Source organism: Trachypithecus francoisi, unplaced genomic scaffold (genome assembly GCF_009764315.1).
Source record: "Trachypithecus francoisi isolate TF-2019V2 unplaced genomic scaffold, Tfra_2.0 Lachesis_group4, whole genome shotgun sequence".
NCBI lineage: Eukaryota > Metazoa > Chordata > Mammalia > Primates > Cercopithecidae > Trachypithecus > Trachypithecus francoisi.
In genome coordinates, this window is record NW_022681469.1 from 108,701,850 (window position 1) to 108,727,546 (window position 25,697).

The 25,697-nt window shown below is 52.5% G+C and overlaps 1 protein-coding gene across 6 annotated transcripts in view; it reads left to right on the top strand.

The window, feature by feature from the left end:
* Positions 1–25,697, top strand: part of MAD1L1 (mitotic arrest deficient 1 like 1) — a 412,429-nt gene that overhangs the window by 286,358 nt on the left and 100,374 nt on the right. For all 6 annotated transcript variants that reach the window (XM_033193959.1, XM_033193957.1, XM_033193958.1 and 3 more), the window contains one exon: positions 3,829–4,039. In XM_033193959.1, the coding sequence (XP_033049850.1) occupies positions 3,829–4,039 (211 nt within the window). The remainder of the gene's footprint in view (positions 1–3,828; positions 4,040–25,697) is intronic.

Below are 25,697 nucleotides of genomic sequence, written 5' to 3' on the forward strand. Positions count from 1 at the left end.
GCAGTGCAGTGCGCTGCCCTGTTGGGGGCCGGAGGGTGACAGGATTGGCATTAAAGAAGAACTTCTCAGTTTTATCTTCTCTCTGTTTTGATTTGGTTTCCTTCATCTCTACTGGCTCCTGCTTTTGGCCATTAAATCCTCTGATATGCAGAGGATGATGGACCGGTCAGGGGCACCCTGGCTGGGGGTGGGGCTGCACCTCTGGCTCTCGTTCCTGCCCGTGGAACATTGAGCGTTGCCAGGACATTTACCCCGGGGAACTCGACATCCTCAGGCACTGCTGGGTCCAGCGCCAGCGCTGCGCGTGCCACCTCTGTGCCACCGCTGAGCCCCCATCCCTCCGGCAAGTCCACCTGTCTGCTAAGTGGGAGGATGCTGGGGCCAGGTGAGGCCTCACTGGGCAGCCTCCAGGACAGTCAGTACCTCCTCCCACCTGGAAGTCCCTTCAGGAGGTCAGCAGTGTTGAAGCCTAGTGAGGAAGAGGAGGGTGAGGCCTAGGGGAGGAGGGTCTGGCTGCTCTGGGTCAGAGGAGGGCTGAGTCCACGCTGTGCGGCCTCGTCCTTGCCAGGGGTCGGCTGACTACAGCCCCGTCTGCTGTGCAGCCCCTAAACTAAGAACCGTTGTACATTTTTAAGGGGTTGAAGAAAATCAAAAGAATATTTTGGGACAGACGCGAGTTATCTGAAATTCAGAGTCATGTTTCCGTGCCCGCAGCTCCATCTGCGGGGCCCGTGCTGGCCTCGTGTGCCCCGCGGCTGCTTTCTGGGTGCAGTTGCAGTGCTGCGTGGTTAGGACGGGGGCGGGGTGACTGCACAGCTCTGTGACTGCCTGGCTGGTCTCTGCAGGAGGCGGCCCCACCCCCGTCCGCATCCTCCATGGCTCCTCGAGGCTCCGGCTCCGTGGGATGGTGGAGAGGTTGAGATGCCGTCCAGCCCTCAGAGGCCCCGGAAAGCCAGTGCTGCCCTTCAGAGGGGCCTCCTGAGCGTGTGTGGGTGGCTGGATTCTGCACACTGGGTTTTCTTACCCCGGCTGTGCAAACTGAATGAAGTAGCAATCCTTTCAACCCCAAGAGTTTGTGATTCAGCCAGAGTTACAAGATGTCTCTTCATCCTCTGAGGTTTACAAGGTTCTCAGAAAACCAGTGAAGAGCTGCGCAGATTCTCTCCCACCCTGGCCAAGCGGCAGGGCTCCCGCCTCCCTTTCCCCTGGGCCTGAGTGGGTGGATTTCCCCTCCCCTCCTCCTTCCCAGGAGAAGCACAGAGGGAGTAGCCAAGCAAGCCATATCTGCAAAACTGCTTCCCTCTGCAGCGGCCTCTGCCATTGTTCCATGGGGCCGGGGGTCCCTGGTCCAGGTCAGCGTGTCCATCTCCACTGGCCTCTTCCATGAGGCGGGGGTGGCAGGGCCAGCCGTTAGCTTGTGTGACGTGATGTCAAGGGGATGTCTTAGAGTCCGGGGTGGCACCAGGAGGGGTGAGGTCTCTTCCCTTCTTCCCCATCCCCTCCTCCCTCCCTGTGGGAAGCACATTTTGGGCTCTGGGACCACGATTGCCCACGGCTGACGGGCTCCGGCCCCATTGAGGCGCCCTGCAGTGGGCACAGCCCAGGCCAGGCCTCGCCATCCTCTGGGGACTTGGAGAGCAGTGGTCCACTGCAGCCTGGGCTCTGGGAGGCTGGAGGCTTACTGCGCCTGGTCGCTTCACCTCATGGGGTGTGTCCACACCGGCCTCTCTCCTGAGAGCGTGGGGTGACCTGAACACACGACATGTTTCCCTGTTCCCCTTTGGGAGATAGGACAGTGCGTGGGCAGAAGCCCCAAGGGTGGCGGGAACTCATTGCCAAAGGGAAGGAGGCCATCGCTATGCACGGGGCTGGCCTGGCTTGCTGGCGCACCCCTCATTCACAGGGGTTGGTGGTGTCTGGGCCTGAGGGACGGGGTGCCCACCCAGTCTCACTGCCCCACAGCTGACAGCCACGAGCAGCAGAGTCTCAGCACTTGGCGGGAGCCCTGGCCCGTGTGTGTGCGCGCTGCTGGCCCCGGCCCTGGCTTGTGTGTGAGTGTGTGTGCCTCTGGCCCCGGTCCTAGCCCGTGTGTATGTGTGTGTGTGCCTCTAACCCCGGCCCTGGCCCGTGTGTGTGTGTGTGTGTGTGTGTGTGCCTCTGGCCCCGGCCCTGGCCCGTGTGGGGGTGTGTGTGTGTGTGTGCCTCTAACCCCGGCCCTGGCCCGTGTGGGTGTGTGTGTGTGTGTGTGTGCCTCTGGCCCCGGCCCTGGCCCGTGTGGGTGTGTGCGCCTCTGGCCCCGGCCCTGGCCCGTGTGGGTGTGTGTGTCGCTGGCCCCGGCCCTGGCTCGTGTGTGTGTGTGTGTGCGCCTCTGGCCCCGGCCCTGGCTCATGTGTGTGTGTGTGCGCCTCTGGCCCCGGCCCTGGCCCGTGTGTGCGCCTTTTCATGTGTTTATCAGCTTTTTGGGTGTCTCTCTTTGGGAAGTGTCTGCTTACATGTTTTGCTCATTTTTAGAGTGGGTTGTCTGACATGCCCTTGGTTATTTCTGAGTTCTTCGTATGTTCTGGATCTGAACCCTTTCTCAGAAATGTGATTTTCAGACAGCACCTCCTGCTCTGTGGGTGCCTTTCCACTGTCGCGGTGGATGGAGTTCTTGACTTGTATAAGGTCAGTTGTACTCTTTTTTTTTTTTTTTTACGGCCACCACTTCCTGAACCCTGTTTGAGAAACCTGTGTCTACTCCCAGGAGACAGAACGTGGTAGAACTGATGTTTATGTGTGGCATGAGGTCGAGGTCTCGGGGTGTGCAGTGACCCTGCACTTCCCTGCCCCAGGTGGCTGTCCCCTGCTGCAGGACGGCTGTCCCCTGCCCTGGGCAGCTGTCCCCTGCTGCAGGGCTGCGTGGTGCTCATTGCTGGGGGTCGGTCACCTACCACAGGTCAGCAGGCTGGGCCTCCAGGCGCACTCCTCCCTCAAGGATGCCACGCACGTCCCTGGGGGACCCTGGGTTTCACGGGAACATCAGGTCGCAAGGCACATTCCTGAACCACCCACGCCGGGTGCCAGGCTCCCTCGCCCTCCATCTCTGTGTGGTTGACCTTGTTTCTCTTGTGGCACGGGCACCTTCCAGGCTGGTCGGGAAGAGATGGGAACATGGCCACATGGGCTCCAAGCCTCATCCCAGCCAGAAACCTCAGAGGAGAGGAAGCCTCCCTCCCAGGCACTAAGCATGGAACTCCGGGAAGCGCTGCGCTTAGCTGAGCCAGGGCCATGTCCCCTCTCACCCTCTTCCTATGGTTAGGCAGAAGGGACCCAGCAGGTGGCCAGGCCTTGGTCCTGCACCTGTCCACAGGGCACAGGGAAGAAGCCATTCCTTCAAGGAGAGATGGCTGCCAGGCAGGCTCAAGAAGACAAAAGAACCGAGCACTGTGCTGTGTGACTTGTGCCACACGTCTTCCTGGGCCATGGTGACCCGTGCTGTGTGTGGCCCGTGCCGTGTGTCTTCCTGGGCCATGGTGACCCGTGCTGCACGTGACCTGTGCCGCGCGTGTGCCTGGGCCATAGTGACCCGTGCTGCGTGTGATCTGTGCTGCGCGTGTGCCTGGGCCATGGTGACCTGTGCTGCACGTGTGTCTGGGCCATGGTGACCTGTGCTGCGCGTGTGCCTGGGCCATGGTGACCTGTGCTGCGCGTGTGCCTGGGCCATGGTGACCTGTGCTGCGCGTGTGCCTGGGCCATGGTGACCTGTGCTGCGCGTGTGCCTGGGCCATGGTGACCTGTGCTGCGCGTGTGCCTGGGCCATGGTGACCTGTGCTGTGTGTGTTCCTGCAGGGTGACTACGACCAGAGCAGGACTAAAGTGCTGCACATGAGCCTGAACCCCGCCAGTGTGGCCAGGCAGCGCCTGCGCGAGGACCACAGCCAGCTGCAGGCAGAGTGCGAGCGACTGCGAGGGCTCCTGCACGCCATGGAGAGAGGAGGCACCGTGCCAACCGACCTTGAGGCTGCCGCTGCGAATCTGCCATCATCCAAGGAGGTGGCAGGTAGGCACCCCCCACCCCCTGCTCCTGCTATCTTCGACCGTCCTTGGGTAGGTCCATCTGCGCGCCCTTGGGGCAGCTTCCGGCCGTCACCTGCCTGTCATCCCCAGAGGATCTGTCCTCCCCTGTGGGCAGCCAGGCCTAGTGGTTGCTGGAGCAGTGCACCCCGGCCCCATGTCCCCATGCACCTGCGGGGTTGTGCAAATAGGTGGAGCTGTCCAAGTTTGCAGGCAGCAGTGGAGAAGCAAGGGGCTGAAATCTTAGGCCCTTAAACAAATTCGTATCATTTGTCAGTTTATACACACCCCATTAATCACAAGTAAATCTAATCCTCTCCAAAAACAAGTCCGTCTCTCACCAGCCTAAGTGCGCCTCACAGAGTCCAGAGAGCCCTTTGCAGCGAAGGCCTGCGGCGCTTCAGGGAAGAGTGGGGCCTCCACGAGGGCCAGAGGGGCCTGCCTGTACCCTCCAGGTCTAACCTTTGGCATGCCAGCCTATCCCCTGATGTGGTGAGGTGGTGCTGGGCTCTGCCCATGCTGAGCCTCGGAGGGTGCTGCCAGGGCTGTGTCCACTCTGCAGGGCGCCCTTGGAGGAGCAGGGCCGGGAGCCCAGAGTCACTGTGCAGTCCATACCCCCACGGAGGCTGTGGGGCTCAGGAGACCCCTGCCGCCGTGTTGCTCTCTGCTGTTGGAGGGAGCTGGGCACTGCCCCATGCTCCTGGTTCTGGGGGCATCTGGGGGAGGGTTCCCTGCCCAGCCCTTAGCAGCAGCCTGGAGCATGGCCTGGTATCCCCTCGCTCCTGTGTCTGAGCCACCCGGCCATCAGCCCCCTCCCTTGGGTGTGCCCGCGGGGTCATCTGTGGTGGGACCTGGAGGCTGCTACTTTCTGGCCTTTGGCATCTTGCGTTGGTTTCAGACTCGCTTTTCGTCTGATGACACCCTCTCCTGTTTCTTCCCACCTACTAGCCATCGCACCCTGTACTGTGGGAGAGCGTTCCCTGTGAGCGTGCAGGTGCAGAGGTTGTGTGGCAGTCGCTTCTCCCCTTCCTGCAGCCCAGCACCGAGGTGGATGTATCAGGAGTGGTTGTCCTCTGTGATCCTTTGTGGGGAGGGTCTTAGGTGGGGGCTTCCCTCCCTCTTCGTGCCCTACCCCCATAAGCCAAGCCTGCCCTGCGTCTGGGCGCACCCTGCCAGCAGATAGGGGCTTGGTGGCTGGCTCTTGGGTGGTCCGCTCTCCTGGAGTAGCACGGTGGGGATGGAGGACAAAAGCCAGAAGGGGAGGCCTGTCTTGCCAGATCAAGGGGCGAGCTGATGGCAGTTGGGGGCTCCTTTCCAGCTCCCCACGCACACCAGGGCTGCTCTGGTCTCCACTGTGGCTGTGAGGGCCTGAGCCCCCATGTCCCCAACCCCCGCTTCTGGTTCAGCCGTGGCTCCCTCTCCCTGCTGCATTCTACAGGTGTTATTGGCAGGTTTTGGAGCTGAGCATGCAGACTTGGAGCCGTGTTTATTGGTGGCACTGCACCCTGGGAGAGGATTTGGGAAGGGGCCTTCCATTCCCTGCTGTCACGGCCAGTGCCTTGGCTGTGCACCCATTTGCTCATCTGTTTGTTCACCTGTCGTCTGGGTCCCTGGGCGTCTCAGGTTCGCTCGTCTGTTTGTTCCCCTGTTGTCTGGGTCTCTGGGCCTCTCGGGTTCGCTCGTCTGTTCCTTACCTGTCGTCTGGGTCTCTGTGCGCCTCGGGCACGCGAGTGGTCAGCATCTGGCTGTGACAGGTGTCCCAGGCCTTGGCTGATAGGGATCGGGGGGTGTGGAGAGGCGTGTCCAAGCTGACTGTGGAGAAGTCAGGGCCAGCATGATCTGGAAGCAGGAAGGGGAGGATGAGCAGAGGCCTGGGATAGGCGAGGCTACGCCACATCGCACCGCCAGGAGGTGAGGATGGATCAGGTGTCCACGCCCCAGTGGCTGATGGTGAGGATGGATCAGGTGTCCGGGCCCCAGTGGCTGATGGTGAGGATGGATCAAGTGTCCGGGCCCCAGTGGCTGATGGTGAGGATGGATCAGGTGTCCAGGCCCCAGTGGCTGATGGTGAGGATGGATCAGGTGTCCACGCCCCAGTGGCTGATGGTGAGGATGGATCAGGTGTCCGGGCCCCAGTGGCTGATGGTGAGGATGGATCAGGTGTCCAGGCCCCAATGGCTAATGGTGAGGATGGATCAGGTGTCCAGGCCCCAGTGGCTGATGGTGAGGATGGATCAGGTGTCCGGGCCCCCGTGTCTGATGCAGCTCATGTCTGTGCCCCCAAAAATCACAGTGATGGTGGAGGCTTCTGTTTTATGTAAGGTCTAACCCCACAGAGGGAGAGGATACAGAGGCAGACTTTTGGAATCTGGAATGGGTGGGTGAGCGGTGAGAGGACTGAGTAGACTCGGGAAACCGGAATCTAAGCCAGCGGCAGATGGAGCTGAGAACCTGCCTGAGTTACACCTCAAAACTCCAACGTGGCCCAGGAACTGGCTGCAAGTGGCATTAGGGGAGGAATGCCGCTGACTGAAACAGAGTGGATCTGGAGGCTTGAATGCTGAATTATGAGACAGGTCCTCAGGATCATCTGTCCGTCTGTGTGCCCTGGGCAGTTGGCCTCTCCCCAGGAAAGATGAAAACTCCAAAACAAGCCAGCAGTTTATTCTTGGAGCAGTGATCCTTAAAGTGCAGTCCCTAGGCTGGCCGCAGCCTCCCCGGGAGCCTCTTAGAAATGTGGATTCTCGGGGGAGGTTCCAAGATGGCCGAATAGGAACAACTCCAGTCTACAGCTCCCAGTGTGAGCAACGCAGAAGACGGTGATTTCTGCATTTCCAACTGAGCTTTGAAGAGGGTAGTGGTTCTCCCAGCACAGAGTTTGAGATCTGAGAACAGCAGACTACCTCCTCAAGTGGGTCCCTGACCCCTGAGTAGCTTAACTGGGAGGTACCTCCCACTTGCGGCTGACTGACACCTCATATGTCTGGCTGTCCTTCTGAGACGAAGCTTCCAGAGGAAGGATCAGGCAGCAACATTTGCTGTTCTGCAGTATTTGTGGTTCTGCAGCCTCCACTGGTGATACCCAGGCAAACGGGGTCTGGAGTAGACCTCCAGCAAAGTCTAACAGACCTGCAGCTGAGGGTCCTGACTGTTAGAAGGAAAACTAACAAACAGAAAGCACATCCACACCAAAACCCCTCCTGTACATCACCATCATCAGAGACCAAAGATGGATAAACCACAAAGATGGGGAGAAACCAGAGAAGAAAAGCTGAAAATTCTAAAAATCAGAGTGACTCTTCTCCTCTAAAGGAACGCAGCTCCTCGCCAGCAACAGAACAAAGCTGGATGGAGAATGACTTTGACAAGTTGAGAGACGAAGGCTTCAGAAGATCCGTAATAACAGACTTCTCTGAGCTAAAGGAGGATGTTTGAACCCATTGCAAAGAAGCCAAAAACCTTGAAAAAAGATTGGATGAATGGCTAACTAGAATAGACAGCATAGAGAAGACCTTAAATGACCTGATGCAGCTGAAAACCATGACACAAGAGCTATGTGACGCATGCCCAAGCTTCAGTAGCCGATTCAATCAACTGGAAGAAACAGTATCAGTGATTGAAGATCAAATGAATGAAATGAAGCAAGAAGAGAAGTTTAGAAAAAAAAAGTAAAAAGAAATGAACTAAGTCTCCAAGAAATATGGGACTATGTGAAAAGACCAAATCTACGTCTGATTGGTATACCTGAAAGTGACAGGGTGAATGGAACCAAGTTGGAAAACACTCTTCAGGATATTATCCAGGAGAACTTCCCCAACCTAGCAAGGCAGGCCAACATTCAAATTCAGGAAACACAGACAACGCCACAAAGATACTCCTCAAGAAGAGCAACTCCAAGACACATAATTGTCAGATTCACCAAAGTTGAAATGAAGGAAAAAATATTAAGGGCAGCCAGAGAGAAAGGTCCAGTTACCCACAAAGGGAAGCCCATCAGACTAACAGTGGATCTCTTGGCAGAAGCTCTACAAGCCAGAAGAGAGTGGGGACTGATATTCAACATATTCTTAAAAGAATTTTCAACCCAGAATTTCATATCCAGCCAAACTAAGCTTCCTGAGTGAAGGAGAAATAAAATCCTTTACAGACAAGCAAACGCTGAGAGATTTTGTCACCACCAGGCTTGCCTTACAAGAGCTCCTGAAGGAAGCACTAAACATGGAAAGGAACAACTGGTACCAGCCACTGCAAAAACATGCCAAATTGTAAAGACTATCAATGCTAGGAATAAACTGCATCAACTAATGAGCAAAATAACTAGCTAACATCATAATGACAGGATCAAATTCACACATAACTATTAACCTTAAACATAAATGGGCTAAATGCTCCAATTAAAAGACACAGACTGGCAAATTGGATAAAGAGTCAAGACCCATCAGTGTGTTGTATTCAGGAGACCCATCTCACATGCAGAAATACACATAGGCTCAAAGTAAAGGGATGGAGGAAGATCTACCAAGCAAATGGACAATAAAAAAAAAAGCAGGAGTTGCAATCCTAGTCTCTGATAAAACAGGCTTTAAACCAACAAAGATCAGAAGAGACAAAGAAGGCCATTACAAAATGGTAAAGGGATCAATTCAACAAGAAGAGCTAACTGTCCTAAATACATATGCACCCAATACAGGAGCACCCGGATTCATAAAGCAACTCCTTAGAGACCTACAAAGAGACTTAAACTCCCACACAATAGTAATCGGAGATTTTAACACCCCACTGTCAACATTAGATGGATCAACAAGATAGAAGATTAACAAGCATATCCAGAACTTGAACTCAACTCTGCACCAAGCGAACCTAACGTCTACAGAACTCTCCACCCCAATGAACAGAATATACATTCTTCTCAGCACCACATCGCACTTATTCCGAAACTGACCACATAGTTGGAAGTAAAGCACTCCTCAGCAAATGTAAAAAACAGTAATTTTAACAAACTGTCTCTCAGACCACAGGGTGATCAAACTAGAACTCAGGGTTAAGGAACTCACTCGAAACCGCTCAACTGCATGGAAACTGAACAACCTGCTCCTGAATGACTACTGGGTACTTAATGAAATGAAGGCAGAAATAAAGATGTTCTTTGAAACCAATGAAAACAAAGACACAATGTACCACAATCTCTGGGACACATTTAAAGCAGTGTGTAGAGGGAAATTTGTAGCACTAAATGCCCACAAGAGAAAGCAGGAAAGATCTAAAATTGACACCCTAACATCACAATTAAAAGAACTAGAGAAGCAAGAGCAAATACATTCAAAAGCTAGCAGAAGACAAGAAATAACTAAGAGCAGAACTGAAGGAGATAGAGACAGAAAAGACCCTTCAAAAAATCAATGAATCCAGGGGCTGGCTTTTTGAAAAGATAACAAAATTGATAGACCACTAGCAAGACTAATAAAGAAGAAAACAGAGAAGAATCAAATCGATGCAATAAAAAATGATAAAGGGGTTATCACCACCAATCTCACAGAGATAGAAACTACCATCAGAGAATTCTATAAACACTTCTATGTAAATAAACTAGAAAATCTAGAATAAATGGATAAATTCGTGGACACATACACCCTCCCAAGACTAAACCAGGAAAAAGTTGAATCCATGAATAGACCAATAACAGGCTCTGAAATTGAGGCAATAATTAAGAGCCTACCAAGCAAAAAAAGTCCAGGACCAGATGGACTCACAGCCGATTTCGACCAGATGGACTCACAGCCGATTTCTACCAGAAGTACAAGGAGGAGCTGGTACCATTCCTTCTGAAACGATTCCAATCAATAGAAAAAGAGGGAATCCTCCCTAACTCATTTTATGAGGCCAACATCATCCTGATACCAAAGCCTGGCAGAGACACAACAAAAAAAGAGAATTTTAGACCAATATCCCTGATGAACATCGATGCAAAAATCCTCAGTAAAATACTGGCAAACCAGATCCAGCAGCACATCCAAAAGCTTGCGCACCATAATCGAGTGGGCTTCATCCCTGGGATGCAAGGCTGGTTCAACATATGCAAATCAATAAATGTAATCCATCATATAGACAGCCAAAGACAAAAACCACATGATCATCTGAATAGATGCAGAAAAAGCCTTCTTTCAAAATTCAACAGCCCTTCATGCTAAAAACTTTCAATAAGTTAGGTATTGATGGGATGTATCTCAAAATAATAAGAGCTATTTATGGCAGACCCACAGCCAATATCATACTGAATGGGCAAAAACTAGAAGCATTCCCTTTGAAAACTGACACAAGACAGGGATGCCCTCTCTCACCACTCCTATTCAACATAGTGTTGGAAGTTCTGGCTAGGGCAATCAGGCAGGAGAAAGAAATAAAGGGTATTCAATTAGGAAAATAGGAAGTCAAATTGTCCCTGTTTGCAGATGACATAATTGTATATTTAGAAAACCCCATTATCTCAGCCCAAAATCTCCTTAAGCTGATAAGAAACTTCAGCAAAGTCTCGGGATATAAAATTAGTGTGCAAAAATCACAACCATTCCTATACACCAATAACAGACAAACAGCCAAATCATGAGTGAACTCCCATTCACAATTGTTTCAAAGAGAGTAAAATACCTAGGAATCCAACTTATAAGGAATGTGAAGGACCTCTTCAAGGAGAACTACCAGCCACTGCTCAACGAAATAAAAGAGGACACAAACAAATGGAAGAGCATTCCATGCTCATGGATAGGAAGAATCAATATCGTGAAAATGGCCATACTGCCCAAGGTAATTTATAGATTCAATGCCGTTCCCATCAACCTACCAATGACTTTCTTCACAGAATTGGAAAAAACTACTTCAAAGTTCATATGGAACCAAAAAGGAACCCACGTTGCCAAGGCAATCCTAAGCCAAAAGAACAAAGCTGGAGGCCTCATGCTACCTGACTCCAAACTATGCTACAAGGTTACAGTTACCAAAACAGAGATATAGACCAATGGAACAGAACAGAACCCTCAGAAATAATACCACACATCTACAACCATCTGATCTTTGGCAAACCTGACAAAAACAAGAAATGGGGGAAGGATTTCCTATTTAATAATTGGTGCTGGGAAAACTGGCTAGGCATATGTAGAAAGCTGAAACTGGATCCCTTCCTTACACCTTATATAAAAAATAATTCAAGAAGGATTAAAGACTTAAATGTCAGACCTAAAACCATAAAAACCATAGAAGAAAACCTAGGCAATATCATTCAGGACATAGGCATGGGCAAGGACTTCATGTCCAAAAGCAACAGCAACAAAAGCCAAATCAAGATATGAGATCTAGTTAAAGAGCTTCTGCACAGCAAAAGAAACTACCATCAGAGTGAACAGGGAGCCTACAGAATGGGAGAAAATTTTTTCAATCTACCCATCTGACAAAGGGCTAATATCCAGAATCTACAAAGAACTTAAACAAATTTACCAGAAAAAAATTCAACCCTATCAAAAAGTGGGCGAAGGATATAAACAGACACTTCTCAACAGAAGACATTTATGCAGCCAACAGACACATGAAAAAATGCTCATCATCGCTGGCCATCAGGAATGCAAATCAAAACCACAATGAGATACCATCTCACACCAGTTAGATTGGTAGTCATTAAAAAGTCAGGAAACAACAGGTGCTGGAGAGGATGTGGAGAAATAGGAACACTTTTACACTGTTGGTGGGACTGTCAACTAGTTCAACCATTGTGGGAGACAGTGTGGCAATTCCTGAAGGATCTAGAACTAGAAATACCATTTGACCCAGCCATCCCATTACTGGGTATATACCCAAAGGATTATAAATTATGCTGCTATAAAGATACATGCACACATATGTTTATTGCGGCACTATTCACAATAGCAGAGACTTGGAACCAACCCAAATGTCCATCAATAATAGACTGGATTAAGAAAATGTGGCACATATACACCATGGAATACTATGCAGCCATAAAAAAGGATGAGTTCATGTCCTTTGTAGGGACATGGATGAAGCTGGAAACCATAATTCTGAGCAAACTATCACAATGACAGAAAATCAAACACCGCATGTTTTCACTCATAGGTGGGAATTGAACAATGAGATCACTTGGACACAGGAAGGGGAACGTCACACACCGGGGCCTGTCGTGGGGTGGAGGGAGGGATAGCATTAGGAGATAATACCCAATGTAAATGACAAGTTAATGGGTGCAGCACACCAACGTGACACATGTATACATATGTAACAAACCTGCACATTGTGCATATGTACCCTAGAACTTAAAGTATGATTAAAAAAAATTTTTAAATTAAAAAAAGGAGGAAATGTGGATTCTTGGGTCTCATCTCAGACTCGCTCGACCAGAGGCCTGGGGGTGGCCGGCAGTCTGCAGACCACGCAGATGCTCAGTGAGTTTGTGGATTGCCGCTCTGGAGAAGGCGGGCGAGGTCCCAGGACAGGCCCGAGTCAGGACAACAGGCCTGAACTAAGCCCGGACTGACAGATGCAGGTGTGAGCCCGGACCACACGCCCCTGCCACGTGCTCTGCAGAACATGGGCAGCAGGTGTGACCCTGTAGGCCATGGTAGAAAGACCTCCCTGAGGATCCGAGTGGCGCAGAAGGACCTGGCGTTGGCAGTTCCCCAGCTCAACGGCGCCCATGGATCACTCCCTGGGGAACACCATGGCGGGGGGCTGCACACTCCTCCCCGGAGCATCCCTGGGCCCCTAGTGCCCTCCCCTCGTGAGGAGCCGATACCCAGGGATTGTCAGATGGCCCAAAGGACAGGAAACGAGCAGGGGAAACAGAGCAAAGTGAACTGCAGAGAAACACAGCATCCGCGGGGAGGAAACCCACTGTCCCAGCGAAGAAAACCTCCGAAAACTGCTGGATCTCCTCAGAGAGAAGACGGGGCTTCGGCAACCAAACAACAGGGCAGCTTAACACACGCCAAGAGAAAGCAGTGACTAGCGGGAAGGTAAAAATAGGGAACAGTGAATGGAAAGCTAAGTAGAAGATTTGTACGATAACGTTGAGAAAGTCTGTCTCAAAGCAAAGACAATGAGATGGAAAACAGGAGAAGAAAGGTAAGAACAGTAGAGGCACAGCCCACCATCTGAACGACAGGAACACGGAAGGAGGGAACAGGGAAAAACAGCAGATGATACGGAAGTGCCTCAAGGACGTCTCCCTGAAGGAAGGATGCGGCTCCCTGCCTCCCGGGAGAGGCTCAGACCAGGAGATAGACCCACACAGTGTATGGCAGCGTGAAGACTCAGGACACAGGACAAAAGGAAGACCCTGAGAACTTCAGAGAAGAAACACGGAGGTCGCTTGTTAAAGGATCCAGGATCAGTCATCTTGCATTTCCAAGGAGCAGCACCTCTGAGTTTCTAGCAGAGTGACCTGCATCTCAGGATCCTGTAGCCCCCCACCCCCCATCAGGTCTGAAGGAAGAAGTACGTGCATCTGCAGGGTTCAAGGTCTTAAAAACTTGACTGCTCCACACGCTTTCTCAGTAAGCTGGCAGAGGATGTGCTCCTGAGGGATGAGGGAGTAAACCAGGAAGGAGCGTGGCTGTGGCAAGCAGAGCAGACTACAGGGGCTTCTGCCACGGGAGCAGAGGAGGAAGCCCTCAGGCCTAGGGAGCAGCTGGCAGGGGCTGGAACGGGCCAGAAGTTCTGGGATATAGAGAAGAGAAGGAAGCCCCTGGGCCTAGGGAGCCTCCAGCGGGGGCTAGAACCCACCAGAGGTTCTGGGACAGAACCTGGTGCATTGGGTGTCGTGATGTGGACCGGAGCTTTCCACACATGTGTGCCAGACATGGGCTTCCATGGACGTTGGTGCCCGGGTCCCTGTGTCGCTCTTTGGCAGCCTCCTTCCCTGCATGCCACAGACATTTCTCAGGTTTAGGTTTGCCACCCCACAGAAAGACTGGGAAGCACCTGCGTAGACAGCCGGCAGAGGGACGACTGATGAGCCACGAGCGCCTAGAAAGCTGAGTGCGTGGGAAGTAGGACGATCGCTGGCTCCGGGAGCAACAGAGTTGCGCGAGAAGCAGCAGTGTCCGTGTGCTCCAAGCTGGCCCTGAGCAGCTTCACACCGTCGTAAGGGAGCTGAGACCTGATCTCATATCTTACAGCCCTGAGCCTCATATTAAGAAAGGGAACAGGGGCCAGGTGCGGTGGCTCACGCCTGTAATCCCAGCACTTTGGAAGGCTGAGGCAGGTGGATCATGAGGTCAGGAGATCGAGACCATCCTGGCTAACACGGTGAAACCCTGTCTCTATTAAAAATACAAAAAAAATTAGCTGGGCGTGGTGGCGGGCACCTGCAGTCCCAGCTGCTCAGGAGGCTGAGGCAGGAGAATGGCACAAACCTGGGAGGCAGAGCTTACAGCGAGCCAAGATCGCGCCACTGCACTCCAGCCTGGGCGGCAGAGCGAGACTCTGTCAAAAAAGAAGGGGGACATGGAGGAGGGAGACACGTGTTGCAGAGCAGGAGGGAGGGAGAGCTGAAGCCTCACTGTCTCTCGGGAAGTCAGCAGGACGCCCGAGTTCTTAAGTCCAGAAGGAGCCACAGAATGTGTGTTCCAGAGAAATGTAGTTAATACCGACATGATCAGCTGAGAGGTGAACACGGTGGTCTCTGGAGAGAACAGAAGGAAACGAGAAGTGTGGAGACCGCTGTTCCCTGATACACCCCACAGAATTCCTGGGCTCTTAACTCATGTGCGTGTAAATCTAAAATTAAAAAGAGAAAAGTCCAGGTCACACCGCTTGCTGCCAGAGAGGGCCATCCCCTCCCCGTTCTCCAGGTGAAGAGCAGGGGTGTGCCCGCGGCGTCAGCAGACCCTTGACATGGACCCCATGGCGCGCCCTCGCTCCTGTGACCGTGGGTGGGGTGAGGAGTTGGGGGTGTTCCCGCTGCATCCTCAGACCCTTGACATGGACCCCACAACGCACCTTTTCTCCTGTGACTGTGGGTGGGGTGAGGAGTTGGGGGTGTTCCCGCAGCATCAGCAGACCCTTGATATGGGCCCCACGATGTGCCTTCACTCCTGTGACCGTGGGTGGGGTGAGGAGTTGGGGGTGTTCCCACGGTGTCAGCAAACTCTTGACATAGACCCCACGATGCACCCTTGCTCCTGTGACCGTGGGTGAGTTGCCTACACAGTCCCTGCAAGGGGTGGGATGGCAGGTCCGAGCCTGAGACAGAGACGGATGCTCCTCCCCTGCCTGGCTGGCCCTGAGCATGGGTTATGGGTGGGTCTCCAGGGTCAGGAGAGACCAGGGTAAGTTGTGAGGGCTTCAGGCCAGCTGGTCTGCAGATGGCAGGCCTGTCACTGGCTAAGGGAGAGCTGGGTGGCCTGACAGCGCCTAGTGACCCACCAGGGGCCAGTCCCAGGGGAGTCCCCTCACACCCTCATCACTCGGCATCTCAGGGGTCAGCAGATGGCTCTTTCTGCTCTGGGGAATCAGGGCCTCCAGGGAACAAGGTGAGGGGACGTGACGGTGGGAGGAGGCAAGGGGGTGCATGACAGTGGAGTAGACAAGGGGACACAGCAGTGAGGCGGGGCGAGCAGACTTGGTGGGGGGATATGGCGGGGGATGGGGCGAGGGGACGTGGCTGGGGGACAGGGCGAGGGGGTGTGGCGGTGGGGTAGACGAGGGGATGCAGCAGTAGCAGTGAGGTGGGGCGGGCGGATGTGGTGGGGGGACAGGGCAAGGAGACGTGGTGGGGGGATGGGGTGAGCGGACGTGGTGGGGGGATGGGGTGAGCGGACGTGGCAGTGAGGCTGCAGGGTCAAGGATTCCCTTTCCTGTTTGCCACAGATTCCCCCAGGGCTGTGTCTGGTGTGGGCCGCAGACCCTCTGGCCAGGGAGGACACAGAAACACACAAAGGCCCCTGCCCTCGGGGATCTGAGTCACTGCTCAGAAGGTCAGGCAGGAAAACCCTTGTGGTTTTCCTGGTTTTTCTGACGAGGCAGTCACTAAACAGCTCTTGCCGTCGGCACGGGCCCTTGACTGATAGGAGCCCCAAACTCCAGCCTCCCGTGCTGGCTCTGGCTCCTCACTCAGCCCCCCTGCCGCGTCCAGGCTGGGCCAGGGAGATTGTTAATTGCAGCTTAATTAGGTAGTGCATTAATATTAAAATAATCTAATCTTATCAGAGCAGCACGTTGAAGGTGATCAAATTTGTCACTGCCTGTGTGGGCACAGCTGATCCTAGAGGTGTCTCTGGGGAGGAGGGAGGCAGGGGAGGGACGGGGAGAATGGAGGAGTGAGGAAGAGGGAGAAGAGATACCAGGGAGGAGAAGAGGGGGGAGGCCCGGGAGGGGAAGATGGTTGGCTACCGAGTTCTTCCGCCTGGAGCTCACCTGCTCTGCCCCAGGGAGGAGGGTGCCCTCGGGGGGAGGCCTGGTTTGGTGTCCCTGCCTGGGCTGAGGACGGGAGCAGTGACTGCCTTTCTGTTGTCCTGTGCACTGCTTCTCTCTGTATCGGCGCGTGTCCTCTGCAGTCTCAGGACTCACACTGTTCCTGCTTGGCTGGCGCTGACCCCAGAGGTGGCCTCAGTGAGGTGCCCTAATGGCCGCTCCATGGACCACCAGGACAGGCACTGTAGGGAGCTGCCCATTGGCCTGGCAGTGCCAAGCCAGCTGTGCCCTCCCGTGCCCAGAAATCAGTGCCCAGCTGTCACGTGGCGCAGGCCTGTGTTTACGTCACGCCCCCACCCCGTGCTACCTGGGCAGGGCCACCACCTGCCCACGCCTCTGTTTGCTCAGTGCAAACACCGTGCGATGCAACAGCCAAGCGGTTCAAATGGGATGGGGGTGCAGGGGCTTCAACCCCGTTTGGCGATTAGTGGGAGTTGGAGAAGAAGGGCTGGCGTCTGAGGTGCAGGACCATGCCTGTGTGGCCCAGTCCTGTGCCAAGCCGAGATCCTCTGGCTGAGTCCTGGCGTGTAGGGACCGGCGGGTCGTGGGGAGCAGCGTCAGGCGTGGCAGGTGTTCTGTCACGGACTCCACCTGTTGTGCTGGAGACAGAGAAGTGATGTGATGGTGGCCAAGGCCCCAGGCACGAGCTGGTGGCTCTCCACTGCCTGGAGAAGTCGCTGCCCCTACGTGCTGCTTGGTGCTGCCCGTTTTTTAGTTGGATTGTTAGTATTGAGTTTGAGGTGAATCCAAGTCAAATACACAACCGATAAATATCTTCACCACACCCACCCACCCCTTTTTGTTAGAAATACACATGGTTTTGTTGGTTTTATTGTTAGTGTTTGGAGCTATGTCATTGTTTGTAGGCTTGTTTTATGGTTCCCTTTTTGTTTTATTGTTCCAGTTGTTCCGTGCATGTGTGTAGAAGTATGACGGATGTTTGTGCCAGCTTCACAACCCATGACCTTGCTAAACTCACTTCTTAGATCTGGGTTAGTTGCTGTTTTGATTTTGTTTTCTAATCCTTTGCAGTCATAGCATCTGTGAATAGGGACAGTTTTGCTTGTTTTTTTAAGATCTCATTTGTCTTCTATTTCGTTTTCTTGCAGTATTGCGCCGTCTAGGACCTTAGGACGGTGCTGAGTAGGAGATGGGGGAACAGACATCCTGGCCTTTCTCCTCACCTCGGGGGGAGAGCAGTCGGTCCTCCTCCATGAAGCGTGCTGCTAGCTGCAGTTTATTTGTGGTTTTTCCTTATCAAGCTGAAAACGCTCATTCTATTCTCAGTTTGCTGAGAGTGTTTATCATGTAGGATGTTGGCGTCTGTCAGATGCTTTTCCTGCATCAATTGATGGGATCATATGTTTTTTCTCCCTTAGACCGTTAGTGCGGTTGACAGTGTGTCATCGTGATTTTTTGGGGAAGTTTCCAACGTCGAACCAACTCTGCATTCCTCGAATAAGCCCCCCTCGGTTATGGCATAGTATTTTTACATGTTGCTGAATTCATCTTGCTGACGTCGTCAGTTGTCTTCGCGTCTGTGTTCATATTCGTCTGTCTCTTTCCTGTACTGCCCTTGTTGGGTTGTGATACAGATGTGATGATTCGAAGTGAATTGGAAAGTGTCCCCCTTTTATGTCCTGGAGGAGATGATGTGGAATTGGTGTTACTTTTTCTGCCAATGTTTTGTGGAATTTGCAGGTGGAACCATCTGGGCCTAGGGATTGTGGCTGTGGCAGGTTGGACTCGTTACCGGAGTAGTGAGTTCTCTCATCTCAGCTGAATTTTGGTAGATTGTAGGTTTTGGGGTTTTTTTTGTTGTGAGGAACTGGTGCATCATATCTAAGTGGTCAAATGTATGAGCAGTGAATTGTCTGTGCTCTTACCTCCCTGAATTTATCGTGCCTCCTGGGTTCGTAGCAGTCCTCCCTCCTTCCTTCCTGATACTGGTAGTTTAGGTGGTTTGTTTTTGTTTGGTTTTTTTTTTGTCTGTTAGCCTTGGTGGAGATTTATAAATTTCACTGATCTCTTTAGAGACCTAGCTTTTGGTTTCATTGATATTTTGCTGTTGTTCTATTTTCAATTTTATTGATTTTTGTTTTGTATTTCCTTCCTTCTGCCTGCTTTAGTTTTAATTTGCTCCCCTTTTTTTCTGGCTTCTTCAAGTGGAAGATTAGATTGCATACTTGAGATCTTCTCTGTTTTCTACTGTAAGCGTTTCATGTTAGAAATTTTCATCTGAGTGCTGCATTAGCTGCCTTTCACACATTTTGATGTGTTGTATTTTTATGTATGTTCAGTTCAAAATATTTTCAAATTTCCATTAAGATGTACCCCAGTTGGAACATGGCCTCCAAAGTCCACGTGTGGGAAACTTCATCCCGGCCTGATGGTGTTGGGAGGTGGGGCCTCATGGAAGGCACTTAGGTCACGTGGGCTCCACCTTCGTGAATGGATTCATGCTGTTATAAAAGGGGCGTCCGTTAGTTGACTCTGTGTCTGCCCTTCTGCCTTCTACCACATGATGACGCCTTGGGAATGCCTTTGCCCAGAAGCTGGTTCCTTGATCTCGGACTTGCCAGCCACGAGAACTGTGAGCCTGTAAACTTCAGGTCATTGTAAATTAGTCTCAGATATTCCGTAATGGTGCTGCAGATAGACTCAGATGCCTGCTGTGATCTGTACATATTTAGAAGGATGCTTTTTAATTTCAAAGTGTCTTTCCCTGATTTTCTGGGTAATTTCTGTTCCTGATTTAATTTCATTATGTTGAGGGAACCTATTTTCTGCAATTCACTTTTTTTCTAATTTAAAGTTTATTTGGCAGCTGATAATTTGATAGCAACCTTAAAACCTTCCATGTGCACCTGATAGGTATGTGTATTCTGCCAATTAATAGATGTATTTTGGCCATTTATAGTTAATGTAATTTTTTAGGCATTTGGATTTAGGTCCATTTTATGATAGTTTTCTGTTGGTCCTCCCTTTTTTAATTCCCATTTTCTCTTTCCTACCTATTTCAGATTATTTGGCCTTTTTTAGTAGTCCATTTTGATGTATCTATGTCTTTATTATATCTATTCGTATACTTTTAAAGTGATTTTTCTGTGGATTGCAATGTACAAGCTTAACATTTCACAGTGCACTTATAATTAATATTTTATCACTTCAGGTGGAAACGGCAGGATCTCACCATGATGTAGGCTTCTCACTGCCTCCCTTTATGTTGTAGTAGTCACATGTATTTACTCTCTAAATGTTGAAAACCCCACCAAGAAATATTACAATTCTTGCTCTTAACTGTCATGCCTATTTTAAAAAACGTAAGAGGCAAAAAGTAGTGTATGGTTTTGCCTGGATTTTAAAAATGCTCTTCCTTCTTTCCTGACGTTCCCAGGTTCCCCTGGGATCATTTCCGGTTTGGCAGGACTTCTTTCAGCACTTCCTTAGAGTAGGTTCTCTTAGCGTTCACTCGCCCAGCAGTGTCCTCATCCCACCTCATTACTGAAAGATACCATTGCTGGATACGGGGTTCTGGGAGAATGGTTCTCGTCTCCCAGCACTGTAAAAATCAACAGTTTCCCCATCTTCTGGCCTCTGTGGTTTCTGATGAGCAATCTGCAGTCACTCAGAGAATCTCCCCTTTCCCCTCCGTGTAGACAAGAGGCTTTCAGACACTCCAAGTGTGATGACGTTTTAACGTAAAGGATGGGAAGGAATCCATGTGCACGCATTGTCTGCTGGGTTCCAGCGTGTGTAGGTGCGATGCCCGCCATCCTGCCGCAAGAGGGACTCATGCGGTGGTGTGCGTTCTGCACCGAGCTTAGTGGTACGGCATCATCTCTGAGATACTGTGAAACGTTAAGTCTGTGTTTTCTAATCACTTACTTCTTGGAGCGTCTTTAAAGTCTCCCTCGATAATTCCAGCATCTCCGTCATCTTGGGCTTGGCGCCTGTTGGTCGTGTTTTTCCTGGCAGGTTTGTGTTTTCCCAGTTCTTTTCATGCTGCTTAATTTTAGATTGCATTCTGGATGCTTTGAATATCCTGAGATTCTAGGTCTTTCTTAAGTTCTGTGGAGAATGTAAATTTCTGTTGGTTTCAGCATTTCCTGATGGCAGTTCCATTTCAAGGTCTCTGCCGAGTTTCCCAGGCCATCAGACCTTGTGCCCTCCACAGCCCTGGCTGGGTCCTGGCATGGTCTAGCTCACAGTCCAACTCTCACACCATGGGGTGCTGATTAGGGTCAGAGCCTCATGCCCAGCTTAGAGAGCACCTTCCGGAGCCCCTCTGAGCACCCCACACTTCCCAGGCGACCCAGGGTCCCTTCACTGCCCTCTGGCCACAGAGCCAGGCAAGGCTTGCCCACTGTGCTGTGCAGTCAGTCCCACAGCCACAGCCACCTTCACGGCCAACGCCAGCCACAATCCAGAGGAACAGGGCAGGAGGTGCTCCACACACCCTGTCCGGAGGGATGGGCCCACTCTAGGGCTCTAGGCATCTGTCCAGTTGTGGCTGTGCCTCTGCGGGATTCCCTGGGAGCCAGGGCAGAAGAGTGTGGGATTGCCCAGGTGCCAGGGCGGAAGAGCACAGGATTCCCTGGGTGCCAGGGCGGAAGAGCGCAGGGTTCCCCAGGTGCCAGGACGGAAGAGCACATGGTTGCCCAGTGCCAGGGCGGAAGAGTGTGGGATTCCCTGGGTGCCAGGGCAGAAGAGCGCAGGGTTCCCCAGGTGCCAGGATGGAAGAGCACGCAGTTGCCCGGGTGCCAGGGCGGAAGAGCGTGGGATTCCCCGGGTGCCAGGACGGGAGAGTGCAGGGTTGCCCGGGTGCCAGGGCGGAAGAGCATGGGATTCCCTGGGTGTCAGGACGGGAGAGTGCGGGGTTGCCCAGGTGCCAGGACGGGAGAGTGCGTGGGATTCCCTGGGTGCCAGGACGGAAGAGCACGCGGTTGCCCGGGTGCCAGGGTGGAAGAGCATGGGATTCCCTGGATGCCAGGACGGGAGAGTGCGGGGTTGCCCGGGGGCCAGGGCGGAAGAGCGTGGGATTCCCTGGGTGCCAGGACGGGAGAGTGCGGGGTTGCCTGGGTGCCAGGGTGGAAGAGGATGGAGACAGAGACAGAATCTCCCCCACTGCTTCTCAGGCTTCTCTTGACAAGCTGTGTGCGTCTCATGCTCACTCCCAGGTTTTAGGGGTCCCCAAGTCCAAACTGGGTAGCACCAGGGCAAATACCCAACCAGTGACAGAAAACTCCAGCAAGCTTCAGCCACAGACTGCAGAACTCACACAGTATGAAACAGATTGTCTCATTAATCCTAGAACCATTAAATAACTGAATCCACAATCAGAAAGCTTCCAAAAAAAGGATGTCTCCAGGCCCAGATGGTTTTCTGATGCATTCTACCAAAGACTTAAAGAAAACTTAGCACCAGTTCACCAAAACTCTCCCAGAAAACAGAAGAGGGAGCACTTCCCGACTCACTCCACGAAGCAAGCACTTACCCCAACTTCAAAACCAGTGATGAAACTGAAGAAAACCGCCGCGCTAATTTCTGTTTTCTGAGAGTGCAAGGCTGGGTTGGTGTTGAGCGTCAGCTGGTGCAATCCATCACGCCTACGCGCCAAAAGGAAAAATTACGTGGCCGAACCAACGGATGCACAAATGCATTCAATGAGGCCCAGCACGCGTTCATGGGGAAACTCAGCAAACCAGGAGAAGCGGAGAACCCCCAAGCTTGCCGAAGAGCATCTGCAGGAACCGTGCAGCTCACCGCAGACCTGGCTGGTGAGGGACTGGGAAACGTCGAGTCAGGCAGAGGCCTTCCCTCTCACCGCCTTGGTCCATGTCCCAGAGCCCCAGATGGGCAGCAGGGTGAGGAGGTCGAAGGCACGCGGACTGGACAGGCAAGACCGACCCTTTTCCTCTTCACAGGTGGCGTGATTGTGTCGAAAATCACAAGATAAAAACGAGTCGAGTGAGTTCACCAGGGATTTCTGTGTGTGACTCTTGTATCCTGCAACCTTGCTGAGCTCACTTTATGAGAAATATGTACGTGTGTCTGTGTCGTTCTGTAAATATTACACAATAGCAGCGCACATGCGGAAACTGAAATTAAAAACGTGCCATTTCTGCTCACCCTCCTGAAGATGAAATCCGTAGGCATCACTAAGACCACAGCACGCTGACAAGGGCAAGCTGCTGAGGCGAGGCGTGGGATGTCTGCGTGAATGGAGACTGCCTTCGTGGCTCACAGGATGCAGTGCAGTGAAGGCGCGGCGCCGCCAGGTCCACCTGCACGTCTCTCGCAGCTGGAAGCAGGGCGCTCACTGCTGGGCTGGCGGTGCTAGCGGTTCTGGGTTCAGACCTCAGCCCACCTGCAGCCTGTGGTTCTCCAGGTCTGTAGCCAGCTGCTGGCTGCACTCCCTCCGGGGTCAGAGCTGCCTCAGGGAGAGACAGGACTGATCGGTTTCTTCATCTTTCCCAGAACCCGAACCCCTCATCTCCTCTCTTATCTGTTAATTCCATTGCTTTTAAACTTAGAAAGTACTTTAGTGAATTGATAAATAATTCTATTTTCTTCTGGGCTCTTTGAGCTTATTTTTATATTTGAAGATTTAATCTACTTGAAACTTATTTTGGTGAATGGTATAAGGTCAGGATCTAAATTGATCTTTTTTCCAGACCATGAAACTATTGCCCTAGGACCATTTATCACAAAACCCTTCCTTCCCCGTAGATTTATGCCTTCATCTTTATTAAAACTTATGCAAAATCGGGTCTGTGTTCAGATCTTTTGTTCCTTTTTATTTCAATTATCCTTTTTTTTTTTTTCCTTAAAGGTTTTTCTTACCTGTTTATTATTCTAAGTTAATTTTAGAATTACTTTGTCACAGCCAGACACAGTGGCTCATGCCTATAATCCCAGCACTGAGGCTGAGGCGGGTAGATCACCTGAGGTCGGGAGTTCAAGACCAGCCTGGCCAACATGGTGAAACCCTGTCTCTACTAAAAACACAAAACGCCGGGCATGGCGAGAGGGTGTCTGTAGTCCCAGCTACAGGGACTATAGATGCTGAGGCAGGAGAATCGCTTGAACCCAGCGGGTGGAGGTTGCAGTAAGCCAAGATTGCACCACTGCACTCCAGCCTGGGCAACAGAGCGAGACCCTGTCTCCAAAAAGAAAAAGAAGAATTACTCTGTCATGTTCAAGAAAAAGGCATCAAGGTTTTATTTTTTACTGAAATGACACCAAAGTTATAGGTTAATCTAGTAGAAGAATTTTCGGCTTTCCAGCATCTGTGTCTGAGCAGAGAAGGGCGTCTCAGGCCGCCTTCCTCACTGAGACCACCTCCCAGACACGCAGCGTGCTGGGGTTCCCTTTGCAGGCTCCAGTGTGCCACCTGGGCTGCCTTCTGCTGGGCAGGGGTCCTGAGTCCCCACTGTTGGGTCCAGGCCATCTCTCCGCCCTCTTCCCACCTCCCCGCCCTCTCTTTGGGTTGCCTGTCGCGTCGTCTCCAGGACCCAGAGCTGAGCTTCGCAGGAGGAGCAGGGAACGTGAGTCTGCACCCTTTTCTGTCCGGACTGGATATCCCATGAATCTTTTATTCAGTCAGTGAAGATTAGGGTTTTTCCTGTCAGTTGTTAAATGGATACACAGTGTCCGTGCGACGTTACGGGGTGTGGGCGACACAGTTCTGTGCGTCGTTATGCTGTCTCCTAACGCTGCTGCAGCCCTGCTGTGTGCCCTCCTGGGGACCTCCGTGTCACTGGTGCCCTATAAGCATTGGGTGGGCCAGAGGAGGAGTGTGAGTAAGGCTGACTCTGCCCTCCCACTCTGGGCACTTTGCAACTTCAGCTCCCTCCCCAGAGTCATCTGCAGTTTCTTTTTGTGGATCGAAGTTAAATTTCAGTTCCAAAGCAGAGTTGCTCCTGAGCTGGTGGAGGAGTGGCTGCCATACACCGTCAGCTGTTCTGGACTCGGGCCGTGAGCCGCTCCGGGGTCCCAGCTCTGCAGCAGCAGCCGTGTGACCTCGGGCTCAACTCTCTCAGCTCTGACATGTGGCACACTCCAATCATGGTCATTGTGGAGGGTGTGTTTATAGCATAGGCACCGCTGGCCCGTGATGTGTGCTCAGCGTGATGGTATTGGTGATGATGGTGGCTGTGGCCTGAGCCCATTGGCCTGGGCCTGTGCAGGAGCCCAACTGGTAGAAGCTGAGCCAGGCTCGTGGGTAGAGAAACGAAAGTGGCTCCCAGTGAACCTGTTCCCCAGTGAGGTCCTCCCTTTGTGTGGTAGGTCCCCAGCGAGGACTGCAGGCTTGACTTTACAGTTCTGCCTTCGATGCCAGGCAGGACCCCCTGCACCAGGTCAGGGAGAGAAGGCAGAGGAGACCTTGCAGACCACAGGTGTTCCTGGCTCCAACACACTGTGTGGGCATCTGAGGCCAGGGCAGCCGTGTTGGACGGCCTGGGAGCCTGAGGTCAGAAGGCTTGGATGGAAGTCTGGCTCCACACCATAACAGCTGGGGGTCTGGGTGGGCCCTTTTCTCTCTGCATCTCAGCTTCCCCATCTGAGAAACGGGACCGCCGGCCCAGGTCCTCGGGCAGTTGTGAGCATCTGTCCCCGCACCGAGGGTGAGCGTGACAGGCGGACGATCTCTGCAGACTCTGAATGGTGGGAGGAGGTCCCTGTCCTTGCTGGGGAGAGGCCAGATCACAGCAGCCTGGACCTGAGGGAACTGCCCTGCTGGCGAGAGCCGCCAGAGCCTGGGGTGACCCAGAGACAGGACAGGTGTTGGAAGGATCAGCGCCCCTGCCCTGCCACGTGCTCTCACCCTTTGCACTCAAGAGGCGCCCTGTAGAGAGGGGAGGGAGGGGAGGGGTTGCTGGAGCCAGGAGTAGCCACAGCACCAGTCACCCTGGGACCAGGAGCTGTGGTCTCCTTAGATGGGCCCAAGTGCAGTCCAGGAGGGGCAGTGGTCTCAGAGCACAGTGGCTTTGCCGAAGGCTGGCTGGTGTTCCAGTTACCACGCCCTGGGCCCTTCTCTCCACGCTGTTTGTTTGTTCTTGGTGTCAGGTACTAAAGGGCAGCCCCATTAATTAGGCGTGTAACTAGAGCTGTAAAGGAATCGTGATGTAACCACAGGGTTTGTAGGTGAGCAGGGCAGAAGAAGG